The sequence below is a fragment of the Mesocricetus auratus genome, unplaced genomic scaffold (assembly GCF_017639785.1).
Source record: "Mesocricetus auratus isolate SY011 unplaced genomic scaffold, BCM_Maur_2.0 Super-Scaffold_100007, whole genome shotgun sequence".
Lineage (NCBI taxonomy): Eukaryota > Metazoa > Chordata > Mammalia > Rodentia > Cricetidae > Mesocricetus > Mesocricetus auratus.
In genome coordinates, this window is record NW_024429191.1 from 45,900,773 (window position 1) to 45,924,974 (window position 24,202).

General features: G+C 46.2%; 1 protein-coding gene and 1 long non-coding RNA gene across 6 annotated transcripts; one reads left to right on the forward strand and one right to left on the reverse strand.

Moving 5' to 3' along the window:
- Positions 1–392: 392 nt before the first annotated feature.
- Positions 393–4,112, reverse strand: LOC121141153. The gene is made up of 3 exons (XR_005878056.1): positions 4,051–4,112; positions 1,809–2,004; positions 393–667 (listed from the first exon to the last, which is right to left on the reverse strand). It is a non-coding gene; the product is annotated as an uncharacterized LOC121141153 (long non-coding RNA).
- Positions 4,113–15,072: 10,960 nt separating this feature from the next.
- On the forward strand, positions 15,073–23,734 carry Tmem238l (transmembrane protein 238 like). Of its 5 annotated transcripts, none has more exons than XM_040748889.1 (2): positions 15,073–15,535; positions 23,511–23,734. In XM_040748889.1, the coding sequence occupies exon 1, from the start codon at positions 15,189–15,191 to the stop codon at positions 15,426–15,428; it is 240 nt and encodes a 79-aa protein (XP_040604823.1). In that variant the 5' UTR covers positions 15,073–15,188; the 3' UTR covers positions 15,429–15,535; positions 23,511–23,734. The 5 variants fall into 5 exon arrangements, with proteins under 5 accessions (XP_040604823.1, XP_021081443.2, XP_040604821.1 ...); XM_021225784.2 differs by lacking the exon at positions 23,511–23,734 and adding an exon at positions 21,732–23,191; XM_040748887.1 differs by lacking the exon at positions 23,511–23,734 and adding an exon at positions 22,119–23,191.
- Positions 23,735–24,202: the final 468 nt, after the last annotated feature.

Here is a 24,202-nt window from a genome sequence, read left to right on the forward strand (position 1 = left end):
GTGCATATTTGTAGGATATGCTTGGGTTAGACGATCAAGGGCTCTCCACACTTTTCCTACTTGCCTACACTGTTTGGAGACTCAACCTTCAACAAATACACTGTGGTTCTGCCCTTTTCTAGAAAATTTCCTTCCCCAGTCCCCACCTTTTCCTTACTCTAACACTTCTCTAGGGCTAAGAGATGGTTCAGTAGTTAAGAGCTCTGGATGCTCTTCAAAGGTTCAATCCCCAGTACCCACATGGTGACTCACAACCATCTGTAACTCCGGTTGCAGGGGATCCAATGCCCTCTTCTGGCCTCTTTGGACACTGTGCACAGACATGCATGCAGGCAAAACACCCATACACATAAAACAAAAACAAACAAATCTTAAGAAAAAAAGTTAAGCACTTTTGTGAATGACTGCCATGGCAATGGTTTTATTGTGGCACGGTGGAAGGCCTTCTCCAAACCATTCCCACATGTCCAATTCCTAGTGGACTGTTAAGTTGCTATGGTGACTGTTCAAATGTATGGTCTTACATCTCTGGAGGTCAGAAGTCCCATCTCAGAGGGCTCCAGGAAAGCATATGCAGGACCGCCATTCCCTCTGAGGATCCAGGGAGGAATCCATCCCCTGCTTTATGCAGTTTGTATCTTCTGTCTGCCTTCCTGTTTGTAGACACCTATTTCCAGCAAGAAGAATTTGAAGGACTTAGCCTCTTATGTCATTACGTCTGATCTGACCCTCTTGCCGCCTCTCTTTCTTGTAAAGACCTTTGTTCTGGACCTTATTTGGGCCTCTTTTATTAAGACCTTACACCGGATCCATGGGGGTAGTCCAGGAAAAGATCTCTGGTTCAAGCTCTTAAATCCTAGTTGGCTAAGACTTCTGTGGCAAAATCCCACAGAACAGATGGCTTAGACAACAGACATCTGTTCTTGTGATTGTGGAAACTGTAAGGTGGAGGCTAAGGCATCATAGCTGATTTCCTTTGAGGCCAGTGTCTTTGGCTGGCAGATGCCATTTCCTTTCTGTGTCCCCATGTGATCCCTCATCCATACAGCTCTGTTTCCTAATCTCATATCCTTATAGGGTCACCAAGCACATTTGGTCAGGGTTACCCACATGACCTCCTTTAACATGATTACCACTATAAAGAAAGACCTTGTCTCAAATAGAATCCCATCCTGGGAGCCTGGGGACAGGGATTACAACATGTGCATTGGGTAGGGATGTAGTTCAACCTCTAATACTCTCAGTCACATCAGCAAGGTCCCCTTCTCTATGTAGAAAAACCTACCCCCAAGTTTCAAAGATTCTGATTAGACATCTTTGGGAGGGTCTGTCATTCACTTGGGGACTGGGAAGATGTCTCAATGGCTAAGGGTGTTTTCTGCTCTTCCCAAGGATCTAAGTTCAGCTCCCAGTACTCACATGGAGTAGAGAGCAGTCACAATTGCCTGTAACTCCAGCTACAAGAATTCTTAAAATCTCTTCTGTCCTCCTTGGGTCTCCAAACACAAGTGGCACACATTCATGTACACACGTGTGTGCGCATATGCACAGACACACACACATGTATACATAAGTCAAAAATATGTATCTTTAAAAAAATAGGAGAAAGAAAATGTCACTGAACACCTCCAGTAGCTTACATTCAACCTGCACTAACCTCACTCCCTTCTTCTTTCTAGGCCTCTTACTTCAAGAAATAGCATAACCCTTTGACACCATTCTCCTGATCTCAGCATTCCTGAGTTGCCTGTAGTTCTTTTCCTACATGTAGGCTCCTGTGACGCTTTTCCCCTTCCATGTTAGCATACCTATTGGTGTTGTCCTTATTCAGATCCTGTTTAGACAGCCACATTGTTGAGGTATCATGGGTGAAACTTCTTTGTCATTTCTAGGAGACAGTATCACAGATTCCCTGGTCCTCTGACTCTCTCAGTCTTCTTGTTGCCTCTTCTGAGTTGTTCCCTAAGCCTTAGATGCTGGAGTGTAGTTGTTAGCCTTGAAATCCTACACATACAAGTAACACTAAATGGACTAAGCAGGTTGTGTTTATCTATTTAAGAACAATTAAAGACAAGGGCCATAATTTTAAGAGGGACCACATTACTTGGGAGGAATTGAGGGGAGAAAGGGAAAGGTGGTAATGATATAATTACATTTTATTTTAAAAAGAAAAATCAAAGTAGCCTAATCTTACTGAGCATACGGTCCAGTATCATATGATGGCTGAGTATATACACCCTGGAAACAGCCTACACCTCCTACCGGGACTTTCCCAGTTCCCAGATCTTGGCCAAACTATTTTTCCATGACCCTTATCTTCACAACTGTACACTAGTTAATAATTTTTTTAAAAATGCTTGCCTCCTTTGGCACATTACTTGGGAAAGTCCATAAAAGGCTCATATGTCACATTGAATAAAGTTAGCTATTACTGATAGAAAACTTTGCCCACAGCTGTACAGACAAGATTAGAATGGTCTGCATGATTTTGTATCAGGAAAAAAATGTTAAGTCTTTGAAACTACTTGTGAGCTGATTGGATGTAAATATTTTGAGGATGGGGATGGTCACTGTGGTTCTTGGGCCAATGGGAGCTTGTCAGAGCAAGGGTTTCCTCTTTCACGCCTGACTCCTCTCTCCCTGATGCCTGACAGCACCTTATTAGTTTCCATCCTTAAAAGTGCTTCTTCCTTCAGGGCTGAGAAAGCTCCATCCATTACTCTTCTCTGTAGTGAGGAGGAGAGCAGCAGTTAAGCTAGACTATGCTGCAGAGCCTCTTGCATGGAGCTGTGACCATGTTCTGAAAAGCAGAAGGTCTTTGAGGCGCATATCTTTCTCTCTGCTCTTGTCTAGCTCCATGCAGAACCATCATGGGTAAGAAGTCCTTCTCTCTGTGGTCATGAAGTCCTATATAGACCCATCTGTGAACTTGAAATTGAGTGGTGAAATGCTACAAGAGCTAGCACTGCCCCACTCACAGATCAATTAGCTGCCATTGTCACTGTTTATGGGAGCCATGCAACCTCTTTCTGACTACCTACAGTTTCCTATCTGTCTCCTCCTTCTGACTTGTTCTCTCTCTCTCTCTCTCTCTCTCTCTCTCTCTCTCTCTCTCTCTCTCTCCCTCGCTCACTCGCTTGCTCTCGCTTTTGGTTTTTTTGTGACAGGGTTTCTCTATATTGCTTTGGAGCCTGTTCTAGAACTAGTTCTGTAGACAAGGCTGGCTTTGAACTCACAGAGATCCGCCTGCCTCTGCCTCCTGAGTGCTGGGATTACAGTTGTGAGCCACCAACACTTGGCATGACTTGTTCTCTTATAATCCATCCTACATGCAGCAGGGTAAAAAGTCCCCAAGTTTTACATATATATGTATTTTTGTGTATGTTATAGACTCTCCTTAAGTAGTCTGGGCTGGATCAAACTCACAGTGTGTTTGCCTCCATCTCCTAAATGCCAGATTTGCAGGTGGGTAAAATCACACCTGGCACTGAATGCAAAAATCCTTTCCTGTCATTCCATCATTATCATTGTTTAACTTAGCATATAAAATAACAAGTTTCCTGTGACATTTTTATACATACATATCATTGTACTTTATTCATAGAGATTCTCACTGTCAAATCCTTCCATGGCTCCTTGTCCTGTTATGAGGTCTGAGTTCCCCACCCTGCTTTTGAGTCCACATCTCCTACCACCAACTTCCTGGCTTAAGCTAGGCTCCATCCCCACTATAGTGGTTTGAATAGGAATAGATGAGCCCCCCCCAACCGCCCACCATTACCACCATAGGCTCATATATTTGTAAGGTGCTACTTGAGAGAGATTGGTAGGTGTAACCTTGTTGGGTAAGTGTGTTCCTGGGCATGAGCTTTGGGGTTTCAAATGCTCAAACCAGGCCCAGTGTCTCTCTCTTCCTGCTGCTTGCCAGTCTGGTGGTCAGTCTCAGCTACTACTCCAGCAGCATGTCTGTCTGCACTCCACCATGCTTCCTGCCATGATGATAATGGGCTAACCTTCAAAGCTATAAGCAAACCCCAATTAAATGCTTACCTTTAAAAGAGTTGCCATGGCGGAGCTAAGGAGATGGTTCAGAGGTTAGGAGCATTGGGTGCTCTTCCAGAGGTCCTGAGTTCAAGTCCCAGCAACTGCATGGTGGCTCACAACCATCCAAAATGAGATCGGGTGCCCTCTTCTGGCATGCAGGCATACAAACAGACAGACAGAACACAATACACATAATCAATCAATCTTCAAAAACAAAAAGTTTCCATGGTCATGGTGTCTCTTCACAGCAACAGGACACCAAGACAGCCTCCAAATTTCTTTTGCATCGTCACTCTGAACTCCTTGCTCCATTCTGTTCTAGCCCTTGTTCAGCCTACCTGTCTGCAAGCAAGTTGCCACTTCTCACACAGCTAATCTAGCTCCTCCCCACTCACCCGCCCTTCTCCTTTCTTCCTGCAGTACTTTCTCCCTCCAAACTGCCTGTGCTTATCACTATTCCTTAGCCACTTCCTTGGGGGAGAAACAGTTCTTTTCCATGAGAAAGTGGGAGCCTCTGGTGCTAAACAGGCCTGGATTCAAACCCTGATTCTAACAACTATATCACCGGACTTCCTGTTGCAGATGGCACGTCCTGTATGAGAATAGCAGTTACCCCATCAGGTACCTGAGGATTAGATAAGACAAAAATGGGTGCTGGAAGAATATATTCACATGGTGTTGCCAGTGCCTGGTTGGAAGGTCCCCTTCCCAACAAGTGTTGAAATCTAATTTCCAAGGTGATAGCATCGGGAGGTAGGGACTTGGAACAGTTTACTCAACAAACAGCCACTGAGAACTTTTGAATGCTGCTCTGGGCACTGGGTAGAAGGGCATGGGCAAACAGACCAAGAACACTCTCCATGGGAGGAACAGACTGGCCATCAACAAGAGCAACCTCAGTTAGGATGGTGTTACAGTGTGCCAGGGGCTAAGAAGTCACAGACTGAGGGGTTAAAGAGTGGGGTGTACCACCTGATAGTGAGGTCACAGGAGTCATCTCTGGGGAAGGGACATTTATAGTGAGAGCTGAAATGAAGAAGGGGAGGCAGCCAAGTGAAGATCTGGAGCGGAACGTTTCAACAGAAGGGAAGAGAAGGCATGGACTGAGATCTGTGTGAGCTGCGGAGCCGGGGCATTGGTCAGAGGTTGCATGCAAGAAGTGTCCCCCCAAGCTCCATATGGCAGAGCCTTTGTCCCCACACATGTCACTACTGAGAAGGGCGGAACCCTTAAGAGGAAGGACCTAGGGGAACAGAGTTTAGGCAATATATTCTTGAAGGAGATACTGAGACCTCGGCCTCTCTACTTTCCAGGCACCATGATGTGAACAGCTTAGCACACCACACATTCCTGCCCTCATGTGCTGCTGCCCCAGAGGCTCAAAGGCAGCAAAGGCAAGCAGCCATGGACTGAGATGCTCAAAGGTGTGAACCAAAATGAACCTTTTCTCTTTGTAAGCCGATTGTGCCAGGCATTTGTGACAGTAAGGGAAAGTTGGCTAACACACCATCTCTCTTCTCTCCTGTCCCCTGTGATCTGACCTCTACTACATCTCTACACTAAGCAGGCACTGGGGGAGGCCTGCTTGGCACTTGGGCTGTTCCTATCACTTTCTTTGCTACATGTGATTGAGTTTCTTAAACTTTTGTTTTATGGCAGAGCTGGAGTGATGGTTGTGGTTAAGAGCACCTCCTGTTGCTCTTCCAGAGGACCTGAATTCTGTCCCTGGCACCCATGTACAGAGGCTCACAATTTCCCATAAATCCTCCTCCATGAGATCCTGTTCCTTCTTCTGGCTTCCAAACACACCTGCACACATGAGGCTTACGCTCATACAGACACACACATATACAGAAATAAAAGATACTGAAATATCTTTTGACTTTTTCTTATGATATACAACAGCCTTTAAGTCATTTTATAAGTTAAAATATCATAAAATTCTAGTTATATAAAATGAATACATTTGTAGGTGCAAAAAGCAAAATAAGGCAAAAAAACCCTGTAACTTTTACTTTAAAAGGAAAATAAGAGAGTTTATTTTGATGCCATGTTGAGTGACCATGGTCCAAGAACACAGATTTAGGTTACGCCAAATTCCATGTTGCAAAATGGAAACAATTTATAATATTTTATGAGTTTTACAGAACAACAGCAAAAATGCCATAAATCAAGGCAAGTTTAAAATATTTGGTGGGTATATCAGAGGTGGTCACAGCAAAATGGGGGAAACTTTGCTATAGACCTCAAATGTTATCTGATAGCATTCTTAGTTTGGGAGATGGTGATCTGTTGTGTTAATAGACTTCAAAGGTTTTTATCTAGTAGTTCTGACACAGAGGTGGGCAAGGAATGGCTATTCAGGGGGTGGGAGATAACTCTAGCCTGAGATAAGGTAAGTAGAGTCTGGACCTGCGACAGCCTAACCTCCTCACATCACTGCATTTCTAATCAATCAGTCTCTGTTGACACAGTTTCTTTGCAGGAATTCTCATTCACACATTCTAGACAACTGCTGTGCAATACTGTGCCAGTAGTTAACAATGGGTTTTTGTGAACGTAAAAATTTGTTAAGATTTTCTGATAAATGGCTCAGGTAAGTTAAGTTATGTTACCTTGTGTCGATGTCACCCTGATATGCTCTTCTGATCTGGTTTACTATAACATGCCTCCTGACTGCCATGCTCTTGTTCTGTTTGAAAACGTGTGTGTGTGTGTGTGTGTGTGTGTGTGTGTGTGTGTGTGTGTTATGCACACATGTGCAGGTACTTATGCCCATGTCCAGAGCCCAGAGAAGGACTCCAGTGTCCTGCTCTGATCACTTTCTACATTGTTGCCTAAGACAGGGCCTCTCACTGCATCCAGAGCTAGGGTGGGCAGCTAGCATGGATCCTCCTGTCTTTGTCTCCATTCCTCCAAGTACTGAAACTATAGGGGTGTGCCATTCTGGGCTTTGTAAGTGGATTCTGGGGATTTAAATTCAGATCCTTATTCTTGCTCAGCAAGCACACTTATCCACTGGACTGTCTCCAACCCCCATAATCCTGCTTTTGAGCCCTTCTGATCTGTCCATACAGCAGCCAGGGCCCTCCTCAGAAACCTGGATCCCAGTCCCTTCCATCAAACAGTCTCTGACAGATTCCTGGACTCCAGAAGAAAGATGATCACGTGACTCATATCCCATTATCCTCCCTAACCCAGCCACCCAGCAGAGCCACTGGTCATCACACAGCTTTGCCTCAGCCTGGAATTCCTTCCCCCTTCATGAAGCCTCACCTGACCACCCTGGGCACCTCAGCTCAAATACAAGATCCTTTCAAAATGTTTTTGTTGGCTTGTTTTAGAGATTGTATCATTTCCCGTTTTCTTTCCTCCCTCCAGCCCTCCCATGTACCTTGCCTGCTTTCTTTCAAATTCATGGCCTCTATATCTCTAATTGTTGCTGTTTCTATTGTCAGTTGTTGTTATTGGTGGTGGTGGTGGTGGTGGTGGTGTGTGTGTGTGTGTGTGTGTGTGTGTGTGTGTGTGTGTGTGTGTGTAATTCCTGAGTGACTCCTTAGCTCCAGAGATGTTTACCTTGGACCAGTGATTGCTGTCATTCATAAACAGTAATTTACTGGATTGGCTCTCCCCCTTCTCTTCCTCCTCCCCCCATTTATCTCTCTCTTCCTGATTTATAGAGACAGTCCACAACGTAAAACAGCCCAACTTTACAAAGGTGAAAAACTGGTATGAAACCAATAAAGACAGGAGTTGGAATTCTGAGTTCTGATTTTTGCCTACCTGGCGAATGCAGTTAAGTTCTCTCTGTGTAGCTGCAGCTCTGGGTCAGTTCCCCAACTATGAGGGAAAACAGATATATGATGCACTGAGCAGATAGCATTCTTGTATTCAATAATCTACAGAATACATGCAACACTATGAGGCTAAAGCTGATTGAGTAATGATGCTTGCCACACTAAGGGTATTTTCAGCTTACAATGGGGATTGTGGGGTATGACTCCATTGTAAATAGAGAAGCATGCATGCCTGACTTTATGCCTAAAGATGTCTTGACAGCCCAAGCTTATTGAGCCCTGGAAGAACCAAGGGCAGACAGGCCTGGAAACCGTGGGCAGCTCCCAAACAGTTCCTGGAGCTTGCCCCTGGCTGGGCCTACTTAGGAGAAGGAAGAGGTCACACACAGCCAAACCCAGTGGTGGCTTAACCCTTGAACCCTGCTTATAGGCTCTACACCTAACGCTGATGCAGCTAAGGGGAGCTACAAAATGCTGACAGAAAGATGTGTTCTAGCCCCAAACTCAGCAGACACTCTCGAAGGAGGCTTAGTATTTATGTGTCTCTTGTGTGTGCCCAGCAATGAATTCAGAGCAGGTGCCATCAAAGGGTCCATAAAACTAAACGCACATGAGGGAACCCTGAATCTCTATGAGAGAAGGTGCTATGTGGAAGCAGTCTGATTTGGGGGGACTAGTGAAGCCTGAGCGCTCCAAAATGGGGATGGGTAACAAGAGAGGGAGGACACAGAGTGGAACTGGTTAGAGTTACAGGATTGGTGGAGAAGGTCAGCCTCAGGCTCTCCAGTAAGCTGGGAGTATCCCAGGAGTCAAGAGACAAATCTCTCAAAAAGCCAAGCTATACACTGCTAGGGACAAGGCAGAGCTGCCCCCTGACTGACAAGTAGGCCCACTCAGTGAGGACAGAAGAAAACAAAACAAATTGCTTCCATACATGTGGCAGGTGCTGCTGTAAAGGTAACTGCTGAATTGCACAGCAATCCACTTTTCACAGCAGGATAGTCATTATAAAAAATACAAAGGAAGGAAACAAGTCTTGGTGAGGATCAGAAAGAGATCCCATGGGAGTGGGAAAGGGTGCAGCCACTGTGGGAAACACAATGAGAGACCCCCCCAAATCAATAACAGGATATCACATGATCCCGTAATTTCATTTCAGGATGTACATCCAAAAGGATGGGGAAGGAGCACAAAACATACTTCGGCGACCATGTTTATAGCATCACTATTCATAAACAGCCAAAGGTGGATGGAGCCCAAATGTCTATCAACAGACCAGTGGATGAACAAGATTCAAGACACAAAAGAATACTGTTCATCCCTAAAAGAAAGGGATATCTGACACATCCTATGACAGGAATGGAACTCGAGGACGGTATGCTAAGTAGAGTAAGCCAGTCAGAAGGATCAGTATTGTATGATTTCATTTCTGTTTAGAGTTGTTAAATTCATAGTGATAGGAAGTGCAATGGAGGTTTCTGGGGACTGGGGAGAGGAATAACGAAGAGTGAGTGTTTAATGAACTCAGTTTCAACTAGGGAAGATGGGAAGTTCTGGAGATGAACAATGGTGATGCTTACACATATCCATGTGCCCACACACCTGAAAATGGTTCCTATGGTGAATTGGGGGAGGGGTGTGCATTTTACCACACAATTAAAAATAGAATCTTAATTTTGTTTTAACCTGGGATATTTTTTAATTAAAATGAGAATTAAGAAAGAAAGCAACTAGTCCTCTAAGTTCACATGAGCAGAGGACAAACGGGGAAGAATGGCGCTTGAATGTAAGGCAAAACGTCACGTGGAGCATCTCACTTCAACTGTTAACTCGCCCACTGAGTGAGCCTTAGCAGAGCTCTTCACCGCCCCCAGCTCTGGACAGGATCAGGGCTGCTGGGAGGACAGCAACTGCTCAACCTCAACATGGATGGATGCCCACTGTACCTTAAAGCACAGCCCCAGCTTCTGCAAATAGGATCTGCTACATGGGAGCAGGTAATGATGGGAAAGGGGATACTTTTAAAGCTTTAGATCAGCCCATGGGGAGTGAGAGGAGAAGGCCAGGGGAGGGTCTGGAGAGGTTGTAGAGGAGCAGGAGGCCCTGGGCATGGGTTCTAGTGACCCAGGCAGCCTCCAGGGTCTGTCAAGTTCCTCAGTAGCCTAACAGAGGAAGAAGGACAGACTTTGAAGATTGGCAGCCACTCAGATTGAATAAATACATTGATGAAAATACTGACCCTCAGTCTCAGCCTGGGAAAAGGAGAAGTAAATGAAGATTGATCTCATATCATTGATCGGTTGCTGTCCCCTGGGCCATGTGCTAGTGTGCAGGCTCACATTGAAAGGCATTGGCACTTCCATTTTCATTCAGTCTTTCCTATGACTTTCAGGACAGCATCTGATTGGTACTAACATGTTTAAATACCTTTTAAATTTGTGTATCTTGGGCCTTTATTTGAGAGAATAGGACTCAGATTCATCACCTTCATTTACCAGCAATGTCTAGTTTAAGAGTCAACACAGCCCACGGCCTACTTTTATAAATAAATCTTTATTGGAACACAGACACACCCATTTACTTTAATATCATCTATGGTCAGATTTGAATGGCTGTAATAGTGACTACAGTGTGTAGCATGGCTGACCCACAAAACCCATTACTGTCTGATCTAGTACAAAAAAATTTTGAAGACCCCAATCTATCTTAATTGCACAGCTATGTGTATGCGCATGCACGCGTGGGCACTTAAATGCTCTCTATTACAGGTAATATGAGTTTTTCAGTGACATTAATTGAAATATTTAAAAGTAATTTAATGAAAAGTCAAAACATATAGCATTGACAAATAGATATACTACTGCTGTCTGATAAGTAGAAGTAGGTACATCTACGACACCTGTGTAACTGGGGCTTGGTGAGCCCAAACTGAGGGAATGAGGAAAGTCAAGGGATGAGGATGACGACCACAGAGAGCCATGTTGGTAAGGGAAGCAAAATGGAAGTGCGTGAAGGGCCGAGGAAGGGGATGTTATGAGCCTGGGATTTGTGTTTACCCCAGAGATGGAAAGAGGGCTTGGTGTGTCCTGATGGACTTAGTAGGGATGGGGCTAGGAGGCTGGTGTGAAAGGGTTAAGGATGGCTTGTTGATACACACCCGTGATCCAGCACCCAGACAGGAGGGGCGTGAGAAGTGGCTAAAGATAGTTCCTTTCTCCTTCTGGAAGCATCAAGGCTGAAAGACTGTGGAGATCTATGTGACAAGGTTTACAGTGGGTGCTCTTGAGTTCACAACTATGAGCTTAATCTTTGCAATAACCTTGTGAAATGGGGATCAAAAGGAGGATCAGAGAAAGAAAGGGTGAGTGACTTGCTCACTGTCCAACAGCCAGTAAGTGGCACCCAGGCACCCTGCAAGGTCCTGAACTGTGACAAGGCAGGGAGGCCTAATGAACAGGATAGCAGGGCCAGCCCCACCCAGGAGGTGACTGGGGCTTGGTCATTCACAGAGTCAGGTCTGGAAACTGTGATGCAGGATCAGCTGAGTACATGGCTGGCCCATCCCTACCTCAGCCTCAAATGCCTATTAGGATCTAAGGTCATGGAGAGGCAGTCATTCTGTGACATCACTGGGTGATGTCAGGTGATGGTGGCTTTGTCAAAGGACAAAAGTCTCCACTATTGGGAAAGGGCAGGGTTCTGAGGCAAGAGCAAGAAGACAAAGTCCTCTGAACCACAGGAGAGACTAAGCCTTGAGAAGCCTAAGAAACTGAAGACAGAGGGATTTTAGATGGCCAAGCCTGGAGGATGGGTAGAGGCTGGATACTAGCTATGCCTGCCATACACATTAAGTTCATGGTGCAGAAAGCAGACCTGCCGCACAGTGTAACAGCTACCCACACTATCTTTCCCTGGTTTTAAGTTTATCCCACTGCATTTATTCACCATTTGAGATTACCAATTCATGTATTTCTTAAATATTAGCTAATGTGTATTAACTGTGCCATAAGGTTCATATTTGATCCTCCACACTTAGGGAGTGATCAATTTTTAATAATAATGTGTTTAAATTTTGTTTTTAATTTAAAGCATTTTTTTACTTTAATTTTCTGAGGCAGGATCTCATTATTTATCCCAGATTGAACTTGAATGTATGATTCTCTTGCCTAAGCCTCTTGGGAGCTGGGATTGCAGGTGTGTTCCACAATGCCTAGAAAAAATGTGTTTCATCTCAAGGCTGTACATACATGGGGGTCATATGGGGTTATCTATTCATGGGCTATGTTCTTTTTGGCTTGGTGATGGAAAGAGTGGCCAGACTGAATGAACCCAGGCAAGGTGAGGCCTCCTTCTTAGACTTTCTTTCAGTGAAGCCAGGACAACAAGTCAATTCTCAGCATCTTTAGGGCTTGCACTCTCTTCCTCCTAGTGATATGATAGATCACCTTTGATGGAGTACTGACATTTTATAATTACTCGTGTCTCTGAGGAATAGGTTTGGAGGTCTGCATGGTCTTCCTGTATCACAGCTGGACATTGGAGACTATCCAAACAGATCTTCTGACTGTTTTTCTAAGCTATGAATTAAAATCATGTCTGCCAGCTTCATACAATGAAGTATTAAGCCCAAGAATCTCAGAACATGACCACATTCGGAAATGCAGCCCTTGGAGACATAGTTAATAAAGATGAGATTAAACTCAAGTTGAGTTACCACCAATCCACAGACACATATGCACAGGGACAATGCCAAGATGAAAGCAGAGGTCAGCATGATGCCTCCTCCCAGGAACAGTGGAGAGGTTACCCGTCCACAGAAACCATGAGAGGAGGGAACAGCTTCTCCTTGGAGCCATCAGAGGAGCCACCCCTGCCAACACTTGTTCACAGACTTTCAGTCTCCAACCTGGGAAACAACACATGTCTGTTGTTTAAGCCACTAAGTTGGTCTTATTTGTTGATGCATCAGTGGTGGGCATGCATCTCAGGGGGCAGAGATGTAGTGTCTTTGCTAACACAGGGTGCCACCAGCTGCTCTTGGTTGGGTCAGGTGAGCACTTCTTTCTAATGAGTTGTCCCAGATCCAGGGTGGGGACCCCAAGCATTTTCCATTGCTTTCACCACTCTCTGCCTCCTCTTGACTTCTGCCTCCTCTTTCCAACCCGCCCTTCTCTCTTGCTCTCACTCTCCCAGCTTTTCATCAAGTACCCCATCAGTCTCTCCTAGCTGTGTGAATAACTATACTGACTTAGCACACAGTAGAGGCACATCAGGTAACAGGACAGAGAAGCCACTCAGGCAACGTAGAGGGGCTTCTGGTGGCCTGGCCAGTCCACGGGAGCCTACAGTTAGCCATATGCAATGTGGCCATGGCAGTAAGGAGAGAGTGACAAGATGCAGAACCAGGAAGACAATGCAACCTACTCCTGGGAGTAAGGAAAGGGATAGCTCTGAATCTGCACAGTGATTACCAACCAATCGATGCTACTGATGTCTGGATTCCCAAATAGTCAGTGCAGTGTCTTCAATTCTGCTCCTTCTGTTTGTAAATAAGTCAGGGTTTGCAACCTCTATACAGCTAGACTGTCCAGAAGGAGTCAGCCATGCCATGCACAGCCACAGCCACAGTCACAGCGGGGGATTCTACTTGTCATCACTGCTCACCAATCTTCTCACGAAGCTCATAGTCAAAGTTGGGTAACAAATTGGAAGAACCTTGACTTCCCCAGCAAGGAGGCATTCCACATGGGTGAAAGTCCTGAGGATACAAGAAGAGGGATGAAATACTGGCCCAGAGGTAGACCTCAGACACTTCTGTCTTTGAAATGCTCCAACTTGGCTATATGGCTTGGGTCAAATCTTAAGGTGCTTTGGATCCTGAAACCTCTGGCTTGTGTTGTGCCTCCACTCTCCCACCCCAACACATTTCCTGCAAGTCGCTCTCCCTTTAAAGCTTATTTTATACGTAGGAAACTAGGTGAGTTAAATGGAAACCTCCTGCTTATTCTCATTCTTTGGGGAAGATGGGGGATAGAAATTATTTACTTCATCTACCTGAGGAAACCAAAGCTCAGGAAGGGTTTGTATCTCATCTGAGGCTTCGTCCAGAATGTGGACAGAGAAATGCCCACTTGTGTAGCTCTGCTGAGGGGGTTGCAACACATTTTTCTCCTGTGATGCTCTGTTTGCCCATCTTGTTAATAGTCATCATGATAAACTTACCTGCTGCATCCGTATCTCCTCAGGGATGTCCACAGTTTCTACATGGGCAGATCAGCATCATCCATCACACGAGATGAAACAAGCAAAAAGCTGGTTGCTGTGGAAAACAGTCGCTGGAGCATTCGAAGACCTCTGGCCTCATTCCTGGGACATGCATTTGACCCATACTGAATACGATATATACAGAAACAAGAAGGCCTTCTCAACCTATCCTCTCCCTGTCTCCCCGCCCCCCCCCATCTGCTTTTATCTTTCCTGCCCGTCATCTTAGGGAACTTGAGTGGAGAATCTTCAAGGCAAACACAACACGGGCTGATACTGAACAAGCAACTCTTACAGTAGCATTTCAAAAGCTACACATGTTGACAGACTGTTGTCCACATGGAGGAGGGGTGGCAGGAGTGGGAGATAGCAGAGGTAGGGGATGAGAGAATGTAGAATGCATTATAAACACATGCTGGAGTGGTGGCACATGTCTCTAATCACAGCACACAGGACGCAGAGGCAGGTGGATCTCTGTGAGTTCTAGGCTACTAACCTGGTTTACAGAGCCAAAACTACACAGAGAAACTCTGTCTCAAAAACAAAAACAAACAAATAAAACCAACACATGAACAAAGAACAAATATATTAATTCTTAAATCCCTCATTTTCCCACCAGGAAGAGTAGGGCAGAAAGCATGGGAGGAGGAAAACCCTGCACTACCACAGTAGTTGTGGACAACAGTCTCAGGTGTTCAGGGCCTTCAAGCTGTCTGGCTCTCACATCAGAGAACAAGAAAGGCAGTCTCTTCCAGGGTCACAGGACCTCTGACTGCAAATCCACCTGAGGCATGCTTCTCAACCACATAGCCTTGCTGATCCCAGCAATGCCCAGTCCAGTGAGCAGTGATGTCACATTGTTTGGGTTGGGATCATTCCTGAACCGTGAAACAGTTAAGAAATATCCTGCCCCACTGGCTGCCAGGCTCATAAAGGTGGACCCACGTGGACTTCCTTCTTGTTCCAAGACGCACCAGCTCACGCATTTGCTCACACCCAGAGGGAGAGACAGCACAGGACTGCCACTTCCCATGCAAATCACCCCCAGGAGCACAGCTGGGCTCCTCCCGCTGCTCCTGGGCAATGCTCCTGGGCAGACCTTGTACAAGATGCCATCTGGGGCGCTGTGTATTTTTCCTCATTGTGGCTCTTTTGAGCGACGCTGTGGGCCTGATCCTTTTGCTGCTGGGGATCTTTGCCACACTAAACTACTGGGACTTCTTGGTCTACACAGGGGCTCTGGTGCTGGCCCTGAGCCTGTTGTTCTGGCTTGCCTGGTATTCCTTCAATATCGAGGTGCCTCTTGAGAAGCTGGACTTTTAGTGTGGCCATGGACAGGAGAGATGCAGGTGGCATATGCAGCTATGAACCTGGGGCCACCTGGACATGAAGCCCCCATCCCCGCCCCAGGAATGCCCCACTGGGACCAGGTGAGTGCACCTGACTAGCAAGGTGGTGAGAGAGGCTCAGACAGGTAGGGACCAGGCCAGGACTGCATGGACAAGTGGGTGGATGACTGATCCTCAGATGAGGATTCTGTAAATCTAGGCTTAGGTCAGTGTTGTGGTGGACGAGACAGGACAACGTAGAATGGATGCCTTCTCTTTAGGGATCATTTTCTCTACACTCCTTCTTCCTCTAGTAGGCTTCCATGATTCCTCTTCACACACACACACACACACACACACACACACACACACACAGAGGGGGGGAGAGAGAGAGAGACAGAAAGAGAGACAGAGAGAGAGACACAGACAGAGACACAGACAGAGACAGAGACAGAGACAGAGAGAATTATCCCTTCAGTATAGAACATGGGAGAAAAGAGCCCATCTTGACTCTCCACTTACGGAGGGGTGAGGGGGTGGCTCTAGCATGAGGAAAGTATGGAAAGTTCCCAGGTAGCTGCTAATGGCATTGCATTCCTGGAGGGGTGTGAGCTGGGCTGTGTGGGAGCAAGCAGAGCAGAACCATCCAGAATGGTCTTACTCTATTGCTTCCTTCCTGCACCCAACAGTTGGGACAGAGCCTGCTTCCCTCAGAAGTGCCCCTGCCCTGCTCCTCACAAAGACTAACACATCCAACACGTGTACCCAGACCAGCCTCAGAGGTCTAGGAACTGGCTTTGAGTTTTCATGGGCCCAATCACATGTCACAGCCAGGGAGATGGCTCAGTTGACTGCATAGAACAATATAAGAGCTACCTATAAGATTCTGACATGGAGGTGAAGCCAAAAGATAACACTGGGCTGGACCACACAAGCCAGAGTTAGATGGCAGCCCTTCCCAGGGGATAGAAATGGGAACACTGGTCAGTTTGATCTCTCACCCTCCTTCCCAGGTGGGTTGGGACCTGCAGGTGTGTGCAGCTCGACACTCCCTTTTGATTAGGAGGAAAGGGAGCAAAGGTTCTTGCTGAGATGGAGGAAGGAAATAACAATTCAATCTTTTATTGGAGTCTCCATTTGGTCCCAGAGCTGTGGGAATAGAGCAGTATGTTAAGTGCAAGGTAGATGAGGAGAGAAATGAGACATCAGAACCCCACAGGACCCACACCAGGCTTCCACGCCCTGAGCTGGGTGACCCTTGCTAGAGAGCATCACGTGCTGATCCTCTGCGTTTTGAACCTTAGAGATGAGGTTACTATTTTCTACTCTCACTAAGTAGGCCAGAAAGTGGTAAGGCAGGAATGGCTTTTTGCAAGTGATTGAGTTCACATGAATGTTAAATGTTGTTGTCAAACATGTAGCCCGGGTGAGTAAGCCCACCTGGAATCTGAACTTGGTATTCCTGGTTGTCCCTCGGAGTTGGCTGTGCTAAGAATCAGTTCATACTTCATTCATATCACGAAGTTTCAGAGAGAGGAAGGCTCCAGTATGCCTGTTGTAGCCTGGGACTGAGTCAGGCACTGGGGTAAAGTACCAGAGGTGCTGGAAAGATCAGGTTGGGGAGTTCACTGTTGGGGGAGAGACACAGGCATTAACCACACAGTCAAACTAACAACAGTGCAGTAACAAAGTAAGCCGAGGACTAGGAAGGAAGTGAGCATCCAACAGGGAAACGAACCTGGAAGGTGGAGTCACAGGCTTCTCAGAAGTGGTAGCAGGCCGAGCACCCAGGAACGGGGGATGTGGTTAGAAAGTCTTTCAGGAGAGGGATGGACTGGGCACTGTTCTAAAGGGAGCAAGAAGACAGAAGGACGAAGAGCAAGGGCTGAGGAGGTGGAGGCTTGCAGCAGACAAAGGCCTAGTCTAGAAGGGCCTTCTTAAGCCTGTTGGCCATTCCTTGAATCAAAATAAGGTATTGCTGGATTTTTTTATAAGCAGGGATTTGTCTTGATTCAACTGAATCTGTCTCCAAAAGGTCACCCTTGCCCCAGCACACAGGGTGATAAGAATTAGTATTAGTTTTGACATATCCAGCATTAGGCTCATTGTCTTGCATCCAACAGAAGCTCAATAGTTCCAGGCCAGTGACATGGCTCCCTAAGAAAAAACACCTGCTGTAAGTCCCATGACACGAGGTCAGCCCCAGAGACTGGGAAAAGGAGAATACGGACTCTTATAAGTTATCCTGTGATCTTGACATCTGCACCATGGCGTGTTTTAACATATGCGCATGTGCACGAGCACACGCACACACAAACTAAGCAAATAATGTAGTTTCAAATTCATTTTTTGAAATAATTTATTTTTATGTTATGTACATTGGTGTTTTGCCTACATGTATGTCTGTGTGAGAATGTCAGATCTTCGAGGTACAGTTATTAGTTTCATGTGTGCTGGGAATTGAGCCCAGGTCCTCTGGAAGAGCAGTCTGTGCTCTTAACCGCTAAACCATCTCTCCAACCCCTCAAATTTATTTTTAAAAATTTAGTTCAATAACCAGGGTAGGGGTGAAGTACTACACCATCTGCCTTGAATCTTGTTTTGTTCCTTCCTATCTGTGTGACCTAGGGAATGTTACCTCCCTTCTCCGTACCTGTCTCTAAGTCTGTAGAGATAGGAGATAGAATAATTAGTGTTGACCTTGACCTCCGTAGTGGTTAAGCAACACAAAGGGCACTCAGCCTCTGTCATTGTTGATAGCTGACACAGGACGGTGGACAGTGGGAGAACCTTCCTTTCAGATAGACACCCTTGAAAGATTATGACCAATTCTGCCTCTGTAGTGCTGGGGCAGAAACCAGGACCTCCTGCATGCTACGCAAGTGTTGTACCATTATGCAGCATTCCCAGCATGATCAATTCACGTTATGAATAGCAATGAGAATGGACACAGCCAGGCTTTCACTCAGGCTCAGTTGGATTTTCAGATTTGAGAGCTACCTAGTGTCTTCTCCCTGGAGCACAAGTCATTCTAAGAGCACTTTCACTTTTCCAGTCTGTGTGTGGGAGGCCTTGAAAGCCACCAGATCACCATCAACCTTTCTCTCCATCCCTGCAATGGAGTGGTCCAGAGGAACAGCATAGCCTTACTGCCCCAAAAGCTGCTCGATTGCTGTGGGGCTATATCCTCTCCTGTGACCTTGAACAAGTCATTGCCTTTCCCTTTACAATGAATCTTTGATCAAGCAGTGCTAGTCAAAGATCCCTAGAGCGGGCAAGGGAATAAGGCAGGATGAGGGACAGGAATACAAAGCCCCAGTCCCCACACAATCTACTCATCCGGGACACTGGGTTTTCAGTAGTTTCACCACTGAATATTTCCTCGGATGCCAGCGCTGTGTCTCCAAGATAATTGCTGTCAATTGCCCTGCATTCTGCAACCTTTGGCCTCAGTATAATCAACGACTTTATTCATGATTTATGGCAACTGTAACTTGTTTAGCCAGTCCTTGGCTATCAGAGTGGGGTCAGGGGAAAGAAGCAGATTCCTGAGTTCAGAGGTCAGTGCCACATCACCTCCCCTATCCTTTGGAGACTGGGTGAGATGAGGTTGATAGGACCTGCTCCACCCTGCCCCAGGGCTAAGGAGCTCACCTTCTGGCTCTGATTCAGGACAGAGCTGTGGCCTGGCTGCTCTGCCCGCTCTTAGCCTGCAGTGTGCCAGTTATCCACAAGCAAGAGGGGCTGCCCAGAAAGATTCGAAATGACTGTCTTCTTTTTTAATAGCCAAACTGTGTACAAATCGAGACCTCCTTGCTTTGATTTTATCTCAAGTCCACTGTGTTTCCAGGTTGTTTGTTCCCCTCTCCCTTAAAAAAAAAAAAACTCCTTGGGCATATCCTATAAAGATAAGTCCCAAGGAAAAGGAAGGTGGGAGCTCTTGTCTGTTTGCAAATAGGATCTAAGATAATTCCCACCCCAAATACACACACACAAACACACACACACACACACACACACACACACACACACACACACACGTCATTCCCTAGCGTCCCCTTCAACACATATCCTATAACCCAGCAATACACTAAACACACATGCACACAGATTGCCTCCCTCACCATATTGACACACAAATATGTTACATACACATAGATACATCCCTTCCTCATTGTACTCAGATGTTCAGTGTTCACACTAGTGTAACTCCCTCATAGACACATCAGTTCAATCACACACCATTCCATGGCTTCCCTCACACTTGCACACACCCATCATGAAACTATCACTCACAGAAACAAGCACACTCTCTACTCTGCTATCAAGGCCAAAGAGTATACAAAGCTCATGGCCCCAAGCCCTGGAAAGTGAAACTTGTTCCTCTGCATTTGCTTTCTCAAGCAGGTAGCCTCTCTCTTCTGCCCATGCTGCTACTATGTCTGCTCAAAGGTTAGCTGGGTAAAAGGGTACCCACAATTATTCAGTAAGCCCATGTCCAGAACAGACACAGTACTGGGGTTGTGTGGACAGGCAAGCATCTCTCAAGTCTCCCCAGGGATTTCTAATCTGAGGGGAGAGATAATGCAAGTGCACACTGCTTCACGGAAGTACACAGGAATGTGCAGTCCAAGAGATAAGCCCAATCTTGTATAAGCTCTGAAAGCTGGAGTGAGCACAAATCCTTTGGCTGGAAACAAGAATCATGTATCTGGCCACAGGGGGATTCAGATGTCTGGCCTGGCCCTGAGTAAACAGTTAGAGATGGTGTAGGCGAAGTTAACCTGGAAAGAAAAAGGATCAGAGACTAAAGAATTTAGGGAACTGGGAGTAAGTTAAATAGATGTATTGGACTTAGGGGTCTTCCATACAGTCCATTCAGGACTCTTAACACTTAGTAAGGCTCCTGGTACTTGATGTGGATGGAGATGTTGATGTTACAGACTGGAGAATAGCCATATCCCACCATTCTTTGGGAAGAGTAACTTAGCAGTGTGGATGAAATGAGTTGGAGAGATGGAGAGAACACCCAGAATGTGCAAGTGCTTAGTAAGAAAAGCTCGGAGAGAAAAGATGGCTAGAAGGTGGGAGTTGAGGAGCACAGAGATACCCTAACAGAAGGGACCAGTCCTGCTCTGGGGCCGGGGTGGAGGGGTGGGGGCTGTGACACAGGCTCAGATAGTATCACCATTCCTAGAACAGGAGAGGTCAGAAGAAGCCATGTTTGATTTAAATGATGTGTTTTCTCTTAAGCATGGAGAGTTTGAAGCACAAATGGATTGTATGAGGGGGGGGGGAGAGCAGACATGAAGCTGGAGGCAGAGTTGAAGATACGACTGTTGATGAGATTGGAGAGGGAGAAGAGGCTGGGGGAAAGGAGAGACTAAAGAGATTGGGGGAGAAATGAGGCATGGGGATGAACACTAACACTCCAGGCCAGACTCCAAGGTGCTGCAGTTATTCTGTTTTACCTTGAAAAAACTCCTCCTCCTCCTCCTCCTCCTCCTCCTCCTCCTCATCCTCATCATCATCATCATCATCATCATCATGGGTCCCCTTTTACAGATAAGGATGACAAGATGCAGAGTAATTAACCCACTTGAGCAATGTGATAGAGCCAGTTAAGTGATGGAGCTAAACTGTGAAACCCTGTGCATCTGCATTAGTTAATACTCTTTCTACATAAATGGGCATTGGTGGGTACAGCCTCTGGTCAAATCTGGCCTGCCTCTTATTGGCTCTCAGCTAGTTCTTTGACTTTTTTTTTATTACCTCTGGCTGCTGTATAGAACAGTAGAAGGGTTGAATAATTCAAACAGAAGACCAGATAGCCTAAAAAGTCTGAGCTGTTGGCCACCTGGCCCTTTATGAAAAAGTAGCCAAGCCTCTGGCCAAAACACTGATGGTTCCCATGGGAGGCCAGGTCAGAGCTGTGGGCCATGCCTGCACTTAGAGGATGGGCTAGGGAATGCAGCTTGGGTAGCCCAAGTAAAAGTTCCCAGTAATAGTGGGGCATCCTGATGAAGGTAGCAAAGAGGACAAAGGAAGACATGATAGCCAGCACAGGGGACTGACTGGCCATGGTATGTTCCAGAGTCACTGGGAACGTTGGAGTCTCAGGAAAGGTGATAGTCTCAGCAATGAGCCTTTATCAACACCCAGTTGGGAAAGATCAGGCAAGTGCTACTTTGTGGGGTGGCTGATGAGATGCACAAGGCCTGGGTGCAGAGCGGTCTTCAAAGTGTTTGGTGAGGGAATTAAGGACAATGGCCTGCTGACCTAGGATTTCTTTACGCAGGAAACTGAATGAGGTGGTGAGTGGAGGACAGAGAAGGAGGTTGAGAGTGCTAATCAAAAATGAACCTCGCCGGCGTTGGTGGCACACGCCTTTAATCCCAGCACTCGGGAGGCTGAGGCAGGCGGATCTCTGTGAGTTTGAGACCAGCCTGATCTGCAGAGCCAGTTCCAAGACAGCCTCCAAAGTTACACAGAGAAACCCTGTCTTGAGAAACGAAAAAAGACGGCCCACTGGGACTTGGGGAGGGTGTGGAATCAAAAGCCCAAGACAAGGCTTTACCTTTGTCTTGAAAGAGTCAGCATTTGATAAGCACCTTATGTGTAAGCAACTGAATTTATCTTCACTGCTACCAAGTCAGAATAAAGGACTGAAACCTCCATTTGACAGGTGGAAGAAATCCAAGTCTCAGATTTGTTTCAAGTCATCCAAGAAAAGCTTGTGGGTGTTGAGGGACTTGGGCACTGGGACTTCGACCCAAGTGTGGCCACTGAGTCTTCTGTACCTTTGCCCAGCACAGGTCTGTCTGACACAGAAGAATCAAGTCCAGATGCGCTCTCTTCACAGTGCATCCTTTGTAGCATCCAAGAGGGACCCAGACGCTACAACGATGAAGCTTTCACATCACCCACAAGGACAGTCACAAAGGACTGGGACTACCACATTCCTATCTATAACCCAAGGCCCCCTGCATCAAACCACTAAGACTACCGCCACCATCCCAGGAGTTTGTGAGCGACTGAGAAGCCACGAAGTTCCACCAGCGGGGATATTATGGGAACCACTCTGCTACAGGGTTAGATACCAAGGAAACCTCTGGCCAAAGTTCTTTCTGCAAATTGCCCATTGGAATCAAGCACAGACACCCATCTGGGGTTTCCCATAAATGTGTATCATATGGTACTGCTGCCATGTCCCTTTGACACTCACTGGGCTCTGAGCCCCTGGCTACTCTTCATCCCACCACTCAGGATACACAGAAGCAGATTCCAACATGGATACTGAAACATGAATGCACAGCCAACGTGCACGCAAGAGAACTCTCCATACTGACGAACATGCTGGCACTGCTCACACAGGTGCGGAGCCAGCCATAGGACTGCTCACATTGAGCTTCAGGTCGACTGAAACATTCTGGCATTTTTTGACAAGCACTCTAGGCCTCTGTTCTGTTGTCTGTGTGTTGTTTGAAACTTCAAGAAGACCATATTTCTAGCCAGATTACATGTAGTCCAATATAGCCTGACCCCAGTATCTACTGAAGACCTCCATTCCTGGGCTGATTGGAAAGATGCACTGTTTTATAACCCAGACTGACTTACTTTGCTAATTTATATTTCCCAGGGTCTGATTTTGCACTTTGTATTTATAATATGCCATAAATGTACAAGTTTCCTTTAAGCTGCCTCATATCTTTTATGGTATGGAGTAGTTGCCTAAATAAAGAAATGGATATGTTGTTATGTGGCATGATGTGACTCCGAGTCTGCATGGTGGCTTGTACCCTCGGCTTTAGAGTGCAGTCTTCCTGTTTATTTACCCCAGGAGTCTACTTTGAGTACAAGGCCAGTGAAGGGAACACACAGATCACAGGGTTAGCCCCACCCCATGCATTCTTCCAGCATCTCTAGGTCCCGCTAGCAGCTTAGCTTCTCCGTATATGGCTGGACTCAGAAACATGAAAAGACACAATGAAAGAACGTCCCAGTTAAAAGATAGATTGTCCTCCTATCCAGAACCTTCCTTGACCTCCTTCATTTGTAACCTTGTTACTCATTCCAGTTGGAGATTTGTGTGTGGGAGCTGACCTCAAACCCAGGAGGGACCACCTCTTCTTACCTGAGATGCTGCCATTACCACAGTAGGAAATGTGGCAAGTAATCCAAGTTCCTAAGAAGATACTATGCTAGAGTCCTAACAACTTCTCTTCATGCGACCACGTTGGGTATTTTGTTTCTTGTTGTTATTGTTACTTCTGTTGCTGTTATTTAATTCCATAAATGGAACCGGTCTCTGTTGTTTTTTTTTTTTTAAGTTGGATACCAAACACAGTCTCTGGCTCTCACTCGGAAACAGCCTCATCTGCACTCGCAGGGAAAAACTAGGCTCACACTCAGCCCAGAGCATATGTTCACACCAAATAGAGACAGAGCTGAGATTCCTGCCTCACACAAAGCCCTCGCTGTAGGGAATCCCAGATGCCATTTGCACTCTTCTTTTTCTTGCTCTTAGTCTGATAATGGCAAGATGCAGACAGCTCAGTGCACACATGCTGGATCTGCCTAGAAGGCATTAGCTCAACTCTCCAATCATCTCCCCAATTAACAGATGTGCTCCTACAGGATGAAGCATCAGACCATGGCCTGGGAGAGCAAGTGTCCCACAATCTCTGATAACAGATGCCAGTGGGTTATCCCCGAACCCTTAGATGAACTTCGTAGAAGGAAATGTTGGCTCACAGAGAATGAGCTCCC

Excerpts from the sequence above, each read along its gene's own strand:
- Tmem238l (XM_040748889.1), top strand. The coding sequence starts at position 15,189 with ATGCTCCTGGGCAGACCTTGTACAAGATGCCATCTGGGGCGCTGTGTA.